The 19,120-nt window shown below is 48.8% G+C and overlaps 1 protein-coding gene across 3 annotated transcripts in view; it reads left to right on the forward strand.

The window, feature by feature from the left end:
- The first annotated feature begins 14,782 nt into the window (after positions 1-14,782).
- Positions 14,783-19,120, forward strand: part of PTPN5 (protein tyrosine phosphatase non-receptor type 5) — a 55,941-nt gene continuing 51,603 nt past the window's right edge. For 2 of the 3 annotated variants that reach the window (XM_060606188.3, XM_060606189.3), the window contains exon 1: positions 15,637-16,131. Coding sequence is in view for 1 of the 3 variants with exons in the window: in XM_060606187.3 (XP_060462170.2) it covers positions 14,886-14,913 (28 nt within the window). In the remaining 2 variants the exon portion in view is untranslated. Of the gene's footprint in view, positions 14,914-15,636; positions 16,132-19,120 lie in introns of those variants that run through there. The other variant, XM_060606187.3, reaches the window with a different exon arrangement.

Below are 19,120 nucleotides of genomic sequence, written 5' to 3' on the forward strand. Positions count from 1 at the left end.
AAACTGGATTGTGGCTGGGGCGCCCGGGTGGCTCAGTCGGTTAAGCATCCGACTTTGGCTCAGGACATGATCTCGTGGTCCGTGGGTTGGAGCCCTGCTTTGTGCTCTCTGTGACTCCGTGCTGACAGTTCAGAGCCTGGAGTCTGTTTCGGATTCTGTCTCTCTCTCTCTCTGCCCTTCTCCCACTCATGTTCTGTCTCTCTCTCCCTCTAAAAAATAAAAACACTACAAGAAAAATATTAAAATTGGACTGTGGTGATAGATATCACCACCCAACTGTGAATATACTAAAAGCCACTGAACTGTATACTTTGTATCACATGTTAATGCCCACCAGAGGGCACCCACTGCAGAAGATGCATGAAATAACCAAGTGGATGGGATCCATTAGACAGATGCCTGCCAGCCTCTGTCCTTGGCCACCTGAGTGTTGCTGAAATGGGATCATGAGTGGAACAGCCATGGTGACAGAGATGCAGATTACGCCTGGGCCGTGGCAGCACCATATCCCTCTCACCAAGGTTGATCTGGCTACCGCTGCTTCTGGTGTCCAATCCATCAGCAACAAAGACCGAAACTCCAAAACTCCTGCCCCCCAAGGAGGCCAACAAGCAACCTGTTGACATGTGGGCTGTAACTGGAAGCTTCCATCCTGGAAATGGCAGCAATTCATCGTGACTAGGATTGACGCGTATTCTACGCATTTCAGTTTGCCTTTCCTGCCTCCACCTGCGCCGATATCCAAGGACTCACAGAGTCAGGGCCAGGACCAAGGTGAGGCAAGTGAAGCATCTGGAGTACAAAGGAGGGAGTGATATCCTAAAGTTCGCATCCTGGGCACCCCTCTTGCCTCGCTCCAGTCCCATCCCTGCAGAGCATCTCATTTACCGGCATGAAAATACAGATAACATTGCTTTGGACCAAGGAACCCTATCAACGGCCAAAGAAAAAAGCAGTGGGCGCGTGGAATCCACTGCCCTTATCACACATCGCATTATCCCAGAGTGGCCAACCTGATACTGGTGAATTGGCCTCTTAAAGTTGCAGCCGAAGAGTCACATATTTTCAAACCAATGGCCGCTATAGGTGGAATGTCCTCCGTGGGTAGAATACTTGGGTCCAGGAATGAGGAAATCGAAGTGAGAGTGGTCCCCTTTACCTTTACTCCCAGTGACCCACTTAAGGAATTGGTGCCTCCCATATCTACAGTTCTGGACTCTGGGAATCTAGAGGTCCCCAGAGGGAGCATGCTTATACCAGGGAACCGAGTAAGAGTCTCGTTGAACTTAAAATTACGGCTGCCTCCTAGACATTTTGAGTTCTTTGTGCCAGCACACCACCAGCCAAAGAAAGACACCATCATATTCCCAGGAGTAACTGGTCTTTATTATGAGGAGGTAGGGTTGCTACCACATATTGGGGGTAGAAAGGAATATGTTTGCCACTGGAGTGTCCCTTCTTACTCCTGTGCCAAGTTTAACTGTAAATGGGCAAAAGGTAGTAACCATGGCCTAATAAGAACATGATAAAAAGAGGTTCAGACCCGGAGTGTCTAGGTTACTCCACCAGTCAAGCCACCTGGACCGACAGAAATGCTAGAAGAGGGGCACCTGGGTGGCTCGGTCAGTTAAGCGGCCGACTCTCGATTGTGACTCAGGTCGTGATCTCACAGTAGCGGGATCAAGCCCCATGTTGGGCTCCACGCTGAACGTGGAGCTGCAGGGAGAATCCTGCTTGGGATTCTCTCTCCCCTTCTCTCTGTGCTCCTTCCCCACTCAAAATAAATAAGTAAACTTGAAAAAAAGAAATGCCAACAGAGGTAAAGAGAATCTGCCACGGGTGGTACAGAAAGGCGATGATAAGTATTTGTGTAGTCTTGGGGCCAGCCCCAGAGCTGGGGGCTCGAAAGTCATCTTATATCCTGCAACTTTCACGACAGCTTGTGGCCATCCAGAATCCTGGAGAAGCTGAGACAAGGTGGAGAGAAGCAAGTGCATCTAAGTGGTGCTGGGGCTGGCTGGGCAAAAGCAGACGCCGTTGGCGCCCCTGGGATCCCATTTCCCAGTTTGCTATACTTACCCCCCAGCTGCCAACTGAATTCCCGCTAACAGCTCACACTTGCTACTCCACCGGCCAGTTATCCTTGGCCGACTGAATGCACGTCACAGTTTACATTACCCCGGTGCAGGCTGCCTATGACTAATGATCGCCCATCGTTGGGGGCGTACAGAAGCCCAGATCCCTTGGCTCAAGGTGGGACCACTGTGTGGTGCCATTTATACTCCAGAGCTCCCTGCAAGATGATGATGACAACCTTTGCTGACATCATACTCTGGGCCAGCTTCTTCTTCTTCCCTGACTTTCGTCGTTTCCTTACAGGTTTCTCCGGAATGCACAACTTCACGAATCATGTGCACAGGAATCCCCGCTTCTGGAGACCCTGACCTGAGATTGCAAAGGTGAGTTCAGTTTCAATGTGGGCACAAAACCGGAACGAAATCTAAACTGAAGTAATCACAAGTGCGATTTGAAGTCATCCTCTTGACCAGCGATTCCCAGACCTGGGATTGAAATCACATGGCAGATTTCTTCAAACGCCATCGCCTGGGTCCTGTACGAGGCCTCCTTAACCAAAACTCCAGAAGTGTAACTGCAAAGTCTGTTTTCAGAAAGTTCTCCTGGTATGAGTGGTTATTAAGGTTTTGGAATCCATTAGTTCAAACAGTTCATTTGTACTGATCTGTAGCGGATGGTTTTGATATACCTCTGTATGAACTTGTAGGATGTGCAAGATGAAACTTTGAGGCCTCTCCCAATAGTACAAGTCTGTAATTCAGTTAACTGGTCATTACACATCAATATTCCTTAATGGAAACAAAAACTGATCTTGATTTTAAATCAAACGCAGGATGATTATTCACTACACATATAATTTAGTGTGAAATGTGACATAAAAATTTCTAAATATTGTACATTTCATTGATTACATTTTACGAAATGCTAATGGTTCTTTTTACTATATACATTGGTATGTGTTACAGTATTTGGTCATTACAGACTAGGTAACGCTGTGGTAATAAACACCACCAGAATCTCAGTGACGTAACACAGAAGAAGTTTATTTCCTTTTCTTTAAAAAAAAAATTTTTTTTTAACGCTTATTTATCTTTGAGAGATAGTGAGAGACAGCATGAGCAGGGGAAGGGCAGAGAAAGAGAGAGACACAGAAACCAAAGCAGGTTCTGGGCTCTGAGCTGTCAGCACAGAGCCGGATGCGGGGCTTGAACTCACGAACTGCGAGATCATGACCTGAGCCCAAGTTAGACGCTTACCTGACTGAGCCACCCGGGTGCCCCAGTTTATTTCCTTTTCATACAAAGTCCACAACATGTCTGGGCACTTTCAGAGCCACTGTCCTCCAGGTCCACCACTCAGCAGTGCAGGAAACTTACATCTTAAAATACTTCCCTTTCAACATGAGGCTTAGGGTTCACTGATGCTACAGAGACTTGCACTGGAGATTAAATGCTGTGGCCCTAAGGCAACCTCTGGCCGTTTCCATTGATCACACAGATCATAACCTATTGGGCATCATTAGTAATGCGATAAGTGCGAGAGCCAAGGCAGGGAAATCCCCAAGGCAGGGGAATGCTGCTGGATGCCCAGAATGAGGGAAGAACTGCATATTGGGAAGGCTAGCAATGTCTACAACAGTTATTAAATAAAATGCAGAAGAATCATGAACATGGAAAGAAAAAGAAAGAAATATATGGATATATATATTCCACCACTACTATTGGGTTTAGGTTTGTTTCCCTTGAATCACTGGAAATACAAGTTCTGGGGCACCTGGGTGGCTTAGTCTGTTGAGCGTTCCACTCCTGATGTCGGCTCAGGTCATGATCCCACGGTTTGTGGGTTCAAGTCCTGAATCACGCTCTGTGCTGACAGAGCAGAACCTGCTTGGGATCCTCTCACTCCCTCTCCCTCTGCCCCCCTCCCCCAATACATAAATAAACTTAAAAAAAAAAAAGAAAAAGAAAACACAAGTTGTTTTGAATAATGTTTATTTTTTGTTTTATAATTATGTACTCTCACTGTAGAATATTTTAAAAGTACATCAATATGTGCCAAAAAAATTTAAACCCTTGCAATCTCACCTCCAAAATATAGCATACGATTTTTTTTCTTTCTTTTTTTTTTTTTTTTAAGCAGGCTTCACACCCAGTGTAGCCTGGGTTGAACTCACAACCCTGAGATCAAGACCTGAAATCAAGGGATGCCTGAGTGGCTCAGTTGGTTGAGCATCTGACTCTTGATTTCAGCTCAGGTCAGGATCTCACAGTTCATAGATTTGAGCCCTATGTCAGGTTCAGCACTGACAGGGTGGAGCCTGCTTGGGATTCTCTCTCTGTATCTCTCTCTGCCCCTCTCTCACTCGCTCTTGTGCTCTCTCATAAATAAATAAATAAATAAATAAATAAATAAATAAATAAAATATTTTTTAAAAAAAGACCTGAGCTGAGATCAAGAGTCAGAAGCTTAACTGACTGAGCCACCCAGATGTCCCATCCACATACAATTTTTAATCAAAATTGGAATCAGACTATTTACACTTATTTGTAATACAATTGTTCTCCTTATCAATACACATAAATTCAATTTTTAATTCCACTGTGCTAATGATCATCAATTGTGATTTCAGGCAAGGTACTTCTCTCTGGATCTCTGTCTCTAAAGTGGGGATTTTATAAGAGATCATCTCTAAGTTGGTCTTCCAGATCTGGTGATTTGTGAATATATGCAGCCCCTGATGTCTGTATACCTTTCTCTCTCTCTCTCCTCTTCTCACATAACTAGGAAAATGAAGACCTTGAACCAGCCTCCCTCAGGTTCTACTTTCAGGACCCAGAATAACTTCCAAGGGTAGGGCTTCTGTCTGTCAGAACGATGCCCTGAGGCCTCAATTGCTCTCAACCGGATATACTAAATCTCCTTAGGGCCCTGAGTGCCTGGCCAAATCACTGTTAGAAATTTTTGCCAAACCGGATTACCATGACTTGGAATTGGTGAATCTCAGAGAATCTCTGATTAGATAAGAGTATTGGGGCTTGTTTTCTCCCCACCCCTTACCCAATAAAATGTAAGCTCATAAAAGAAGGACTTTGTTTTGTTTGCAACTTGTACACCTGTCACTTAGGAAGTCTCTGGAACATAGTAGGTACACAATAAGTATTTGATCATTTGAATAAGTGAATCTAACCTTATCCCTACCTTTTTCTAGCAGTCCTAAGAAGGACTCTTGCGGGGCAACTGGGTGGCTCAGTTGGTTAAGCGTCCGACTTCCGCTCAGGTCATGAGCTCACCATTCGTGGGTTCGAGTCCCGTGTCATGCTCTGTGCTGACAGCTTGGAGCCTGGATCCTGCTTTTGATTCTTTGTCTCTCTTTCTCTGCCCCTCCCCTGCTCATGTTCTGTCGCTTTCTCTCTTTCTCTCTCAAAAATAAATAAACACAAAAAAAATTAAAAAAAAAAAAACAGAAGGACTCCTGCCACATGTGTTTCTACACCTGCAACAACAGAGAGAGATTATGTCCTAGAATAACCAATCCCACCGTTGCACTGAGAAACAGGTGTAACTGGAGGATAGCAGAGTGGATCTCAACACATCGGCCACCCCAACTGGTGGATACGTCAAATGGGCAAAAGTTGTCTCTGGGAGTGGACATACAACCTTCAGAAACAGTAACTATTCTATTTTTAGGCCGGATATTACTTTACAGGACACTTACGCCCTTTTTAAAAATCTTACCTTGAGGGTTAGGCAGAGGCAAGATTCTAAATTCAGTATTTCTTGAACGCATGAGCCTTTCTGCAATTTTTACATAGGTCACCAGGGGGCGCACTTGTTGCTTAAATCATCTCCGTCATCTCTGGCTGGGGACCTGCAGAGTCTTAGGGTGACACCAGACTTGAGGAATTAAATAATCACAGATATTTAGGTCCTACAACAAAGGAACGATGCTACAAGTAAGATTACCTAGCAAGACAAGATATCAGGGGCACATTACATCTACGAGGAGGGTGGATAGAAATCCTTCCTTTACCACTGATTAAATGCCCAGAGAGTCAGAGAGGAGCAAGTCAAAGACCTACTGCTGAGTATTATGGCTTCAAAGTGAAGAGGTATCAGGGTCTTGCTGACCTTGAAGGAGAGTCACAGAGACCTGCTGGTGCTGCCTTATTCTCTAAATCTCTGGCGGTCTCCTATAATGTTAGCGCTATAAGGAAAGGCAAGAGCGTTCAAGCATTTCCTCCAACCTTCCATTTTATAGGTGGGGAAACTGAAGCCCAGAGAAAAATAAATTTCTTACCCAAGGTGAAACGACTGTCTAATGGCAGAGCCAGAATTAAAACTCAAGAGTTCATTTCACTGAGTATTTAATAGTTTGGCTGGGGAGGGGTGGTTCTTTAGCAATAACCTTTTGGATTCAGGAAAACCTAAACTCTATTGGTGATAAGACTGATCTTTTCAGAAGAGATTATTGATTTTGACATCTTTGCTCCAGAGAGAGAGAGAGAGAGAGAGACAGAGAGAGAAGACAGGGAGGGAGGAATGATGGGAAGGGAAAGGAAAGGAAGGGAAAGAAGGGGTGGGGAGGGGAGAGAAGGGGAGGGCAAGGGAGGGGGAGGGGAGGAGCAGGGAGAGGAGAGGAGGAGAGGGGAAGGGAAGGGGAGGGGAGAGATAGGAAGGGAAGGAAGGAGAGGGAATGGGAGAGAGAAGGGGAGGGGAGAAAAGGGAAGGGGAGAATAGGGGAGGGGAGAGGAGGGCAGGGCAGGGAAGGGAGACCAGAGTTTTCTGCTGGCCCTGTCTCCAGGCAGCCTCTGGTGCTGCTGTCTTCCTAGCAACAAAAGCTATGCTGCATTGTTTGAAGTACTCATTTTTTTTTTTTTTTTCAAAATCAAAAGATGAAGGATAAACTCCCAAAACAAAAGGCATTTTTCTTCCGAGGGCTTAGATAAATCATAATCCAAGGACCAAAGAGTCAAGGGTGAGCAATCCCTCAAAAACCACCTGTAGAACAATTATGCATTGTCAATAGCAGAACGCATTTCCAAAGTGCCGACGTGGAGGGCCTTGGAATCGTCATATTCAAGGGCCTCACTTTACAAAAGAGGGATGTGTGATTCACAGAGGGGAAGGGGTAGGGTCGTAACTCAAACGCTTTCAGAGGCCAGGGAAATGAAGCCAGCTGGGGACAGACAAGAGACATTTTGGTCATGTCACAAAAAACACATCACTTTCCTCCTTAAGAAAATTACAGATGAAGTCTGTGGACAAGTGGCAAATAGCACACGCTCTGAGTAATGGGGAGAAGACTGGGGACTGCAGCAGACTGGACACGCCCCCCTTCAGGGGAGCGGCTGCTCTCCAGAGCCACTGGTCACGGTCATGTAGGCACAGAAGCCTGAAGTTGCCAGATCTTCTGGTATTTTTTTTAAATATAGATTTGTACTGGAAATGTCTTAATCTTTTTTTTTTTTTTTTTAATGATGACAAGTAGTTTGATTTAGTTGCAGTCCAAACAGAGCCCTTCTGGAGTCTGGATTGAGCCACAAGTGTTTGGTGTGTGCCCTCTGGACTGGAGTACTATGGGATGGCAGGGAAGGGGGCTTCTGGGAAGCCCCGTGCTCTGGGTTTAGCTCAGCCAACCACTTCCAGGAATAGTTTTTCTCTGGCCTCTGTTTTCTCATCTGAAATGTGAAGGGGATGAAGTAGGGGATTTCCAAGTTTATCTGGCAGTCTCTGGGTTTCTGAGTGGTCTTTACAGACGGAGGCTCTCACTTAGCAAGGCATTCTGGGTAGATCACAGGGCCTGGAGGCAAAAGGTCCACACACGTCGCTATCCCTCCCTGTCCCTGTCGTACTGGAACTTCAAACACCACACGTCTAAAACTGAGCTCTCATGTCCCACCCCCAAATGGCTCCTCAGCTAGGCTTTACCCACAATGTAGAGTGCCGCACCTCACCTTGTTGCCCAAGTCAGAAACCCTGCCCTCATCCTAAAACCTTCCCTCACCCTCCACCGTCAGCCAACCAGCAAGCCCCGTCAATTCCACTTTTTTATCTGTCAACTCTGTTCACTTCCTTCCATCTCCAGTGCCAACCTCCTAATCCAGGCAGCCATGCTTTTTCACCTGAATCACCCTAAAATTTTCTCCCTTCTGCCATTCTTATCTCTCCAGTCCATTCTTCATACTGGCAGTCAGAGTTGTCCTCATACGACACAAGTTCCCAGCTTAAAATCCTTCTGTCGTTGCTCTCAAGACAAAAATCCAAACTCCTTAACACGAGGCGCTTCGTTTTTCTTTTTTGTTTGTTTTGTTTTGTTTTTTCTGGGCTTGCTCATGCTCTAGACTCCTCTGGCCACTGCCCCAAATGCTCTGCCCTGGAATTGGTGAACTCCTGGAGAGAAAAAAAACAAAACAAAACAAAACTGAGGCTTGTCAACCAAGGAGTTCCCAGAACCTAGCACAGTCCTGACCCCTGAGAGCCGCTTGCTGCTTGATGAAAGGAGCCAATGGATGGATGAATGAGTAAACGGAGGGATGAATGAAGGAATAGATGGTGAATGAGCGAGTGAATATATGAATCCAAGGACTCCTCCACCTACTGTGTAACTCCAGAGCATATGCCCCCTCACTTTCCTTACCTGTAAAAATGCCTGATCTTACTTACAGGTGATTATCAGGAGCAAATTAGACAACAGGTGTAAATGACCTTTGGAACCTACAAAAGCAGAATGTAGACGTTAGTTGCTACATGCCTTCTCTGTGTTTCACTTTCCTAGCTCACTACCTACCTCAGTTCCCACCTCATAGCCTTAAAGTATGAGTGAAATTCGCTAATGTATGTAACATGCTTTGAATAGTACCTGGCACACTATAAATGACTAAGTGTTACTATGAAACGATGATACTGAGGAATAATCTATACAATCCTCTGAGGTGCCAGATGTAACGGACCTTTTTTGGCTGCTCTTTTGGTAACAGATGCCTAGTTTCCTCTTGGGTGAAGTCTGGAGAGGACTGTCAGTCAAGGTGTGCCCTCCTCTAGCCGGTGGGGTAAGTCTACAACCAGAACCCAGCCAATCAGATTCTCGCTTTCCCAGGACTTTGAGTCTTGAGTGGCAGGAAGGAAAGAACACCAAGTCAAGTGCATCTCCATGGTGACATCTGGATGTGACTGTGGAGATGTTCCAACCCTACAAACCTACAAACCTGACTCCCACCTTTCCAAGCATGGTCCTTCAGCCTTCTCTTCCATCCACAAGCTCCACCATGGTCTTCCAATAAACTCCCCTGTGCCTGTGTTAGCCAATAGTCACTTCTGTGGCTTGTTGCCAGAAAACCCTAGCCATCACTGCTCTGGGGTCAGGAGACAGATCAGCCATTAACACCCTGTGTGACCTCAGACAAGGAATTTCTCCTTACACTCAGTATACTCTTCCTAAGGTGGCGGGGGGGGGGGGGGGGCGGGGAGGGGGGTCTTAACTGGCTGGCTATTACCAGCCAGTCAGCAGAACCATCTGGGGAACTTTCTTAAGATCAAATGTCACCCTTTCCTACTGAGTCAGACTTTAGGGGCGGTGGGTGGGGGTGGGGCACCCGAGAATCTATATTTTTTAAATAGATCTCCCAAATGATTCTGAGATGCAGCCAGCCTGGGAACCACTGGACTTGACATCCTCTGGGGATGAGAACAGAGGGCCGGAATTCTCAGTGCTTCTCTGCTGCTGCTGCTGCTTCTGCTCTCTAGGATGCCACGTTCAAGTCAAGTCCCATCACTCTCCCCAAGCAGAAGCCTCCTGTAGCTCCCAGCACATTAGAATGAAACCCAAATTCCCCCAGCCTCCTCTATCACATCATCTCTCGCTGGCCTCCCTGCTGTGCCTACAAGAGAAAGTTCTGCCTGGAAAGCTCTTCCCCTACTCCGCATGGTCAGCTCCTTCTTGTGACTCAGGTCTCTGCCCAAATGTGATCTCTTCTGAGCAGCCTTCCCTGAACACCCAGTCAGAAGTGGCCCTCCCCCTGCCTTCACTCTCCATCACCTCGTCTCTTTTTCTTTTCCTTCATTGCTCTTACCACTATCCGAAATCATCCTTTTATTTGTTATTTCAACCCGGTCCATAGGCAGTGTGCTGCCACTAGAATGTACATTCCATGAGAGCAGGGAAGCTAACTGTCTTGTTTTCTAACAGGGACGCAGCCTCTAGAATAGTGGCCAGCTCAGAGGCGGCCCTCTGTAAAACATTTGGCGAATGAATCTGCGTCGTAGGATCCCAGAGAGAGACAAAGTTCTGACTCCCACTCTTCCTGACACAAGTGTTTCTGATGTTTCTTCCTGGGATTGGCAGCCAGGTGTCCTTGGCCTTCACCTTGAGCTGACAGGCTGGTGTCTGCGGCTCCCAGAGGCTCGGCCCGGATCTGAGGCCAGCTCCTACAGCAAGATCACATCACACCCCAACCCGCATCCACCCCAGCAATTGGTCTCGGCTCAGCTTCTCCTCTGACAAACCTTGTTAACGTCCTTGGCTTTTCACTCTTCAGGCTTGCAGCCAGGAAATATGACTCCGGAGGTGAGCTCTTAGGAACACAAAGATGTCCTCTCCTTTTAAATCAATTATTTCACACAAATGCTCCGCTTTTAATTTGCCCATCATCTCCGTCCCCACAGCATCTGCTCCAAACCCCAAGTCCTTGGGAATGCTACTTGGAAACTATTCCCAGACCCCTAAATGAATTACCTTTACCAATTTAGCTGTGGGATGATGCCCAGCTTTTGTCAAGAGACCTCATCAAAATCAGCTCCATGAATCTCATGTATGCATTTGCTTAACAATGACACTAAGGTCATTGGCCATGGGGTCCGTAAGAGTCTACCACCAGGAAAAGCTTCCTGAAGACTTGTTCTGAGAGCTTAGTGCTAGAGTTACCTTGAATTCTGTATGGAAACGAACAGGAGAAAAATAAAGAAGAAAAGAAAGGAGGAAGGAAGGAAAGAAAATATGAGCTAGAAAAAAAAAGTGACCTACTTTGCCACTTTAGACATCTTGGTCTCTTTTTTCCTCTCTGAAATAGTCATTCAAGCATTCAACAAAAATCTATCTATATAGCAGGCATTGTCTGTGATCCTTGGGAATCTATCAAGTGTTCCAAACAGTCAACAGTGTCTGCCCATGTGGACCTTGTATTCTAGTGGAAGAAGATGGACGATGAAACAGTGAGTATATAAACAGTTAATCTGTCTAATTTAAAATTAAAATAAATAAAATTCTTAAATACAGGTATTAATGAAGAGTATATTAAAGAATACCTTATGGCATATCAAACATACGATTCAGTTTACAGATTACCCAGTATGTTAGAAGGTAAAATGTGCCATCCTTGAAGGAAAAGGTAAAGGAGTATGGGGGCAGCTGAAGCGGGAGGAAGAATCAGGCTCTGCTATTAAGGAGAGTGGTCAGGGTGAACCTCATCAAGGAGGTACGCCTGAGCTAAGACTTGAAGGCTGGGAGGGCATTAGTTCCATGTGCTAACTATTTCCCTCTCTTTTTGACATCCAAGAAGATCAGAACAGGCTTTGAGGCTCCATCCCAGTACTCTAGAAGCCCCTATGGTCTGCACATTGGTGGTCTTTTGCCCCTTGGAGAGGCAGGGCAGGACAGGGGTGAAGGGCATGAGTTCCAAAATCCAGCTAGATTCAAATATTGGTTCTATTGCTCACTAGCTATGTAGCTTGGAGCTTCATAGCTGATCTCCCTCGCCCTCAGTCTCCTATGCCTCAAAATGAAGATAATAGTAACACTGAGCTGACAGGGCTCTTTTAAGGATTAAATAAAATAATGTACACAAATTCCTTTGCACTCAGGAAGAGCTCGATAAGAATCAGCTGTAATTACCAAGGCTTGGTCTTCTCTCTCAAAGTTTATTTACATTTTCCTTGGTCCTGATTCTCCGTCCTTATTGATATTTTAACATTGTTTTATGGTTTCTGCTCCTGTGGTAAGCTACCTCAAATCCTTTGTGGATTGGGGTGGGTTATAAATAAGTAAGTAAATAAATAAAATCTGGATAGGGGAACATTTTCACTGAAGCAAAACATTTCATTATCAGTAGAGTGAATTCCAAGTGAGACCAAAAGCAAGAAATATTGACTCTAATCTCTAAGAGCCCATCAAAAACCACCAGGAAGACACTCTCTGGTTACTCAGACCATCTTTCTTTCCTCCTTCCCCTCCTCTTTCGCAAACCTTTCTTCCTCCCTTCCTCCAGAGAGGGTAAATGAGTCACACAAAATGACCCAATAAGCCTAAATCCTCCCAATGCCCCATCGACTTCATTGCCGTGGGACTCACAGAATTCTCCTTCTTCTCCATCAGAGAAGAGAAAGGAAATAGGTGGTCTCACTCTCCACGCCGATAGGGTTAAGACACAGACAGGTGCTGCTCAGGGCACAGAGTCAGATATCGGCCAGAATCTCACTCCGGCCATTAATTAGGGAGTACTGAGGCCATGGGGAAGCCCCTGGACCTCTCTGGGTCTGTTTCCCAGTTGGTAATAACAGTGCCTCCCTCCTAATGTACTCATGCAGATGAAAAGGGTGAACACAGGGACATAACATGGAATATCTTGTTTTTAAAGCCTTTAATAAAAGTTAGACTTTCCTTCCTTAACTGCACCCTAGGGTACCCCTCGCTGGACAGTGGGAGTCTGAAACTCTACAACAGGAAGAGAATGCACAAGACAGAAACAAGGTAAGAAGACTAGTTTAGCTCTGTCCCTATGTGATAGAAATGCCCTACAAGGAGCAAAAGAGATCATTTTTTGAGCCTCTACTAATTCGTAGGTATATTCATATAGGTATATATCATGCAAGTATATTATCATATATATCATCACAGTTCCTCACAGCAACCCTTTGAGATGAACATTGTTTTCTTTTTTTTTTAATCTTCATTTATTTTTGAGAGAGAGACAGAGTGTGAGCAGGGGAGGAGCGGGGGGGGGGGGGGGGGGGAGACACAGAATCTGAAACAGGCTCCAGGCCCCGAGCCATCAGCACAGAGCCTGACGCAGGGCTCGAACTCACGAACCGTGAGATAATGACCTGAGCCGAAGTCGGACGCTCAACCGACTGAGCCACCCAGGCGCCCCGAGATGAACATTATTAATCACATCTGAAGCTAGGGCTGGGCTCGGAACCTAGAGCAGCCAGCTGCAAATGTCTGGGAAGCAGCACTGGCCTTCTGGAGTTGTCTTTCTGAAGGGCAACGACTAGCCTCCACCACAGGACATCCCAAGCACCATTGACAGAAACCTGTGAGGTCCTGGCCCTGCTGGACTGCCAAGCTTCTGTGACTTCTGAGCTGGGTTCAAAAAGAATCTGGGCCAGGCTGATCTTGCAGAGGCTCTCTGAGCCCTTTTCTTCCCCCATCCCCTCCATCAGCCCCCAGGGCCTTCACTGTTAAGGCACCCCTGCTCTATGAACTAGGGCTTTGGAATTAGCTAGATCTGAATTTGAAATACACACGCCCTCACATATCAACTGTGGGACCTTAAGTCACTTATTCATTCTGGTTCCTCTTCTGAAAATGGGGATATCAAAATGCCTGCCTCCCAAAGTTACCATGAAGATTAAATAGAGCAGCGCACTGAAAATACACAAAATGGTGCCTAGAGCATACTAAGTGTTCGTTTACGGTCGCTGCTATTGTTCCATGGACGCCATCAGGGAGAATCAGCCTTATGCTGAAGGACAGAGAAGATGCTCTTGGAGGGAGAGCAAGTCCTTGAGCAGCAACTGACATGTCTACCCACGCTTCCATACAGACCAACCATCACAGCCTGGTTATCAGACATTTGACCCTTCCCCTCACGCCACAGGCAACTACTTAAGGATAAGAAGGAGACCTAGCCTGCCTCTGTGCCCCTCCTAGGGAAAAAGACTAATCAAGATCCAGGCCTTCCAATCAATGCCTTTGTACACAAATATGTACTGATGGGAGAGATAAGAGACCCAGCCCTTTCCCAGGAGTTTCTAGTGTGCTTGGGGGGTGGGAGGTGGGGGGGGGGGAAGACAAGGAACTGCTGTCACAGCAGACAGGAATGAGTACTGAGTATCCCTGGGGATATGAGTGAAGGCCCCATAGAGAAGGAGGTATTTGAACTGGACCTTATAAACTAGGTAAAATACAGGGGCATGGCTTTCCAGGCTGAAAGCACAGCATGAACAAAGGTTAGAAATGGGAAAAATATAGTTTGTTTAGAGAACAGAATTTCGGTGAGCCTGGATGACTGAAACGCCAAAGGACTGAGGTGAGAGCTGGAAATGAAGGGCCAGGGAGCCACAGGAAACACACAACAAAGGTCATGACTACCATGGAGAAAATAGGGGGAGTAGGCCTACAATTTAAAATAGGATGGTCACAGAAGGCCTCTTTGAGGCGACACATTGAAGAGGTAAAGGATCAAGCCATGTGACTACCTTAGAGGAAGTTTCCAGGCAGAGAAAATAGCCGTTCAAATGTCCAGAGGCCACAGAGTGGGTGCCATGTTGGTGATGCATTTAAAAAAGCCGGTGTGACTGGAATGGTGGGAAGTGAAGTTAGAGCTCAAAGGGAGCCAGATCTTGAGAAGCCTTGCAGGCTGTTATAGGGGCTTTAGTTTTCGCCTGGATGAAATGAAGAGCCACTGTAGGATTTCCAGTGAAGGAGTAGACTTACGTTTGAAAAGGATGGCTCTGACTGCTGTGTAGAGAATCAACTGCAGGGGGCCAAGGGTGGAAGCAGGGAGACCAGTCAGGAGGCTATTGCAGAAATCCAGATGAAAGAGGATGGTGGCTGGAACCAGGGTAAGACCTGTGTGGTGGTGCGCCTCGGTTTCCCCATGTAGAAATGGAGCTTAGGATCCCGCTCTGCGTGCAGCCTGACGCCTCAAAAAGCCCCCATCTGGGTGGAACATCTGGAACCTCCGGCCAGCAGGGTGCCAGCCTGAGGAATATGTAGGATTGTGGGGTGCGTGGGCAGCTCCTTGCGCATCCCGGCCCATGGTGCCCCTGAGAAAGCCAAGACAGGTGCGCGCCCAGCGGCGAGCGTCAGGCGGGAGAGACCTGGTGGAGGACGGTCTTGCTCCCTAGAGACTGAAGAGGGAAGAGTGGGAAGGCAGGTGCCTCCTCCGAGCCCTGAAGCAGGTCCTGGGCACCCGGCGCCGTGTGCGCCCGGGTATGCAACCACTCTGTGCAGGTGTTGGCATCGTGCGGGCAACATCGGGGAGCGCCACCGCACCCTTTCCATGCATGCCCCCCCACCCCCCACGGCACTGACCCCTTTGTCTCGCTTTCCTCTACCCCCATCTGTCTGTACGTCCCGCATTGGGTTCGGTGCGCACGGCCCCGCTGGGGTCCCTCTGGCGGTCGCCGAATAGGCGCAGCCCGGGCCCGGGGCTCCCGTGAAGAGAAAATCATGAATGAAATGCATGCGGTTCTCCAGCTCCCCCGCCCTCCCTGTCCAGGCAACCTCCGCGCGGGGGCGGCGCGCGCGGGGACTCCGAGCGGAGTAGGGGGGGAGGGGGCTCCAGAGATCAGGGTCGGGGACTAGGGGTCCAAGATCCCGCCCCGCTTGGGCCCTGGGCGCTGCCGGAGCTCCCGCGCCCCGCCCGCCAGCCCCGCGGGCCCTGCGCAATTCCCGGGGAGAGGCGCCAGGCCGCCCGGGGGCGGGGCGGAGCCGGGGCTGGGGGGTGCCGAGCCGACCCGGCGGCTGCGCCGGCGACTCCGCAGCCCAAGCGCATTTGGTGGGGCGGCCGGGCTAGGGAGCGCGCACGGAGCGCGGGACGGAGCGCCGGGCGGACGGACCGACGGACGGACGCCCCCGCACACGCAGACGCACAGAGCTCGGCGCGGCCCCCGTCACACACACACAGACACACACACACACACACACACACACACACACACACACTCGCGCAGACACACACAGGAACACACGCAGACACACGCACACTCGCGCGCGCACATCCTCCCGCCAGCCTGCCCGCCCGCCCGCTCGCCGGCGCCCGGAGCCCGCTCTGGCCGGTAAGTGCGGCGCCTCCGTGGGCGCCTTTGTGTGGGGAGCCGGTAGGTGGAGGGCGTGGGGTCCCTCCCGGGCGGCCCCACGACCGAGACCTCCTCCAGCCCCCGGGGCTGAGAAGCCGGCGCCCGCCACCGCCACGCCCCCATGGGGCTCCCTGCGCCCCCGGACTGGGGGAGGGGGCCCCGCGCCGGGGAGGGGTCCCGCCGCTGGGTACCGGGGAGAGAGCAGCAGCCACTCCCCACGAAGCTCGTGCACGGCTCCCGGGAAGGATCGAGACGGTGGTCCCGGGTCCGAGCCTCGGCAACCGAGGCTGGTGCGCGGCTCTTGGCTGCATTGCCTCTCCAGGGTCTGAAGCCCCGGAGGGAGGCTGGAGATCGCAGCTAGCCTGCTGGCCTGTAAAACGCGGCTCCCAGCCTTCCCTTCGTTTCGCCTCCCCCGGACCAACCGTGTAGCTTAAACAACCCGCTCCCCACCCACCCCCAAAATAAGCGCCCAGCGCATTCCCCTCCCCCAGCATGCCCCTTTTTCCTAGATGAGGCCCAGGCTCCTGCAAAACCCGAGACTGTCCGAATCAGAGCCCTGAGGGGCTTACCTTAGTAAGGATCACTGGCTTAGAGGGTCGGGATCAGATGAACCTTTGGAACTCATTTAATCCCCTCACTTTACAAATGGGGAAACTGAGGTCCAGTGAGGTGGCTTGACCAAGGTCACCAGAGAGTTAGTGACAAAGCCTGCATTCGAATCTAGGGTCTCTGGCTTTCATACTCATTTTCTTCCTACATAATTCAATCCTATACCCATTGAAGCCCCTGAACCCCAAAATTCATCTGAGCTTCTTTGTAATTCCAGCCCTGTCTCTACTTGGAGCGGTAGGTGCCATTCATTTGCTACCATCCTTACTGGGGGGACGGGGGTGGGGGGGTGGGGGGGGAGGGTTGGCCTTTAGTTTGCCTCAGTCAGCCCCAAAGGAGAGCTCTCTCATGCAAGCAAACACTCCAGGTTTGGGATTTAATTTGGGAGAATGAAGCAGCTCCAGGCCAGAGATCAGATTCCATAGTGTTGGGTTCTCCCAGGGGTCACTGAGCTTGTGTCCTCAGTTGGACCGGTTGACGTGGCATTCAGGAGTCCACCCCTTCCCCCACCTTGACCTGACTCTATGCCATCCCAGTCACTCTCTCCTCCTCCTTAAGGGCCTGGGTCTTCTACTCCAGCCGGGCCCTTTTCATCATCTCTTTGCAGAGGTCCCCAAGTCCTTGATGTCGGGCCACCCCTTCCTCCTTCGTGTCTGTTCAATATGGCCCTTGGTGTTGCTGACAAAGCTTTGGTGGAAGCTTGAGCTACAGCCTCACCAGGCTCAGGTGGTAACTCAGGGCAAGTCTCCCCTCAAGGGCAGCTGGGTGTCCCCAGAGCTGAGCCCGGTGCCTGGCGCAGACAGGGTGCCCCGAGAGGTACGTTGAAGGAGTGCAAGCTGGATGGTGAATGGATGAAGTCAGTCACTTTTGAGGAGATTTCGTTGAATGAGATGGTTGGCAAGGAGGGCAGTGTTCGGCTTCTGGGGGCCTGAGGCTCTCGTCTCAAGAGCTGCCTTCCTGAGTGGGGTGAGCAGCCTGGCACGGAGCAGAACCAGGATGACTAGGTGGCATAACTCCAAGGACCACCACCCACATTGTGGTCCACATAAATGGCTTTGTCCTCCAGAGCCGCCATTGACATATACTCTAAAATGAGTGGTACCCCTGGATTTTTGCCGAGCAGTGACTCCCACCCTGGGAGTGAGGAGATCTCGGTTCCAGGCCCAGGTTCTTCCTCACTGGCTGGACAGTTTCGGTAAATGCTCATCACCTCTCTGAGGGTCTCAGTTTCCCCATCTGAAAAATAAGATCATTGGCTTGGAAATTTTCAGGCTATCTTTTAGGTCTGAACTGTTGAAAGGGTGGGGTGGGGGAGGGGAGCACTTATTTATATAACTGCTGTGGGCCTGACTTTCCTCTTCTATTACTCTGTGAGGGAATAAAATGAGATGAGATAATTTATGTAGGGTACTTAGCGCAGTGCCTGGGGCACAGGAAAAGCTCCAGAATCGGTAGCTATTAATACCATTAGGGCCCCAGCTTTGTGGATATACCCTCTGCTTCTTCCCTCTTCGGATTGCCTGAGGATATGGGATTTTAGGGCCTCAGAGTCCCTCTGCCTCAGAAAATCCCTTCCCCACTGACCTATTCCTGGATTTAGGGCTCATCCAGCAAGAGACCTCCATGAAACCTCCCCGGGACAAGTCACACTTTTGTTTACCCGTTGTTTAGCTGCTGATCATGACCGAATTTAGTCATTTATTAGTGCCAAAGCTTTTTTTACGCTGTCACTTACATTTAATTCCCCTAACACACCCATGATAGTCATAGTGTGATTGTTCCCATTGCACGAATGGGGAAGTTAAGACTCCAGAGTTTAATTTATCTAAGGGTGCATACTTTGTAAGTCTCAGACCCAGAGAGCTGTGGGTTCAGCTCAGATCATCTGAATCTGGGTTCTGAACTCTTTCTTCTACATCTCATGTTGCCGGTGCTTTCTGACACCTGCCCCAAAAGAGAAACAGATGACCTTTGGGAAAGAGTTGAGAAGGATGGACTTTATATTCTTCCGGAAAATCGGGAACCGCTTCTTGGAGAAGCTGTGTAGCGTTTGAGTTGGGTCTAAATGATGAGTACACTAGAAGAAAGAAGGGAAAGTATTTCAAGTATTGGAAGCAGCATGAGCAGGAAACAGGCAGTGGGGCTTCTAAGGCACATGTAGAAACCAAAAGCAGTTCGTTCCAACTGGAGCAAAAAGGAGAACCGAGGGGTTGTGAGACGGAAAGCTAGGTAGGAAGGTGGAGGCAGTTTCTGGGAGGATTGAATGCTGACCTAAGGGATTGGTCTTTAGTTTCTTTTTTTCTTAATTTTTTAAAATGTTTTTTTATTTTTGAGAGAGTGCAAGCAGGGCAGGGGCAGA

This window comes from Panthera onca, chromosome D1 (assembly GCF_046562875.1).
Source record: "Panthera onca isolate mPanOnc1 chromosome D1, mPanOnc1 haplotype 2, whole genome shotgun sequence".
In the NCBI taxonomy this organism is placed as follows: Eukaryota; Metazoa; Chordata; class Mammalia; order Carnivora; family Felidae; genus Panthera; species Panthera onca.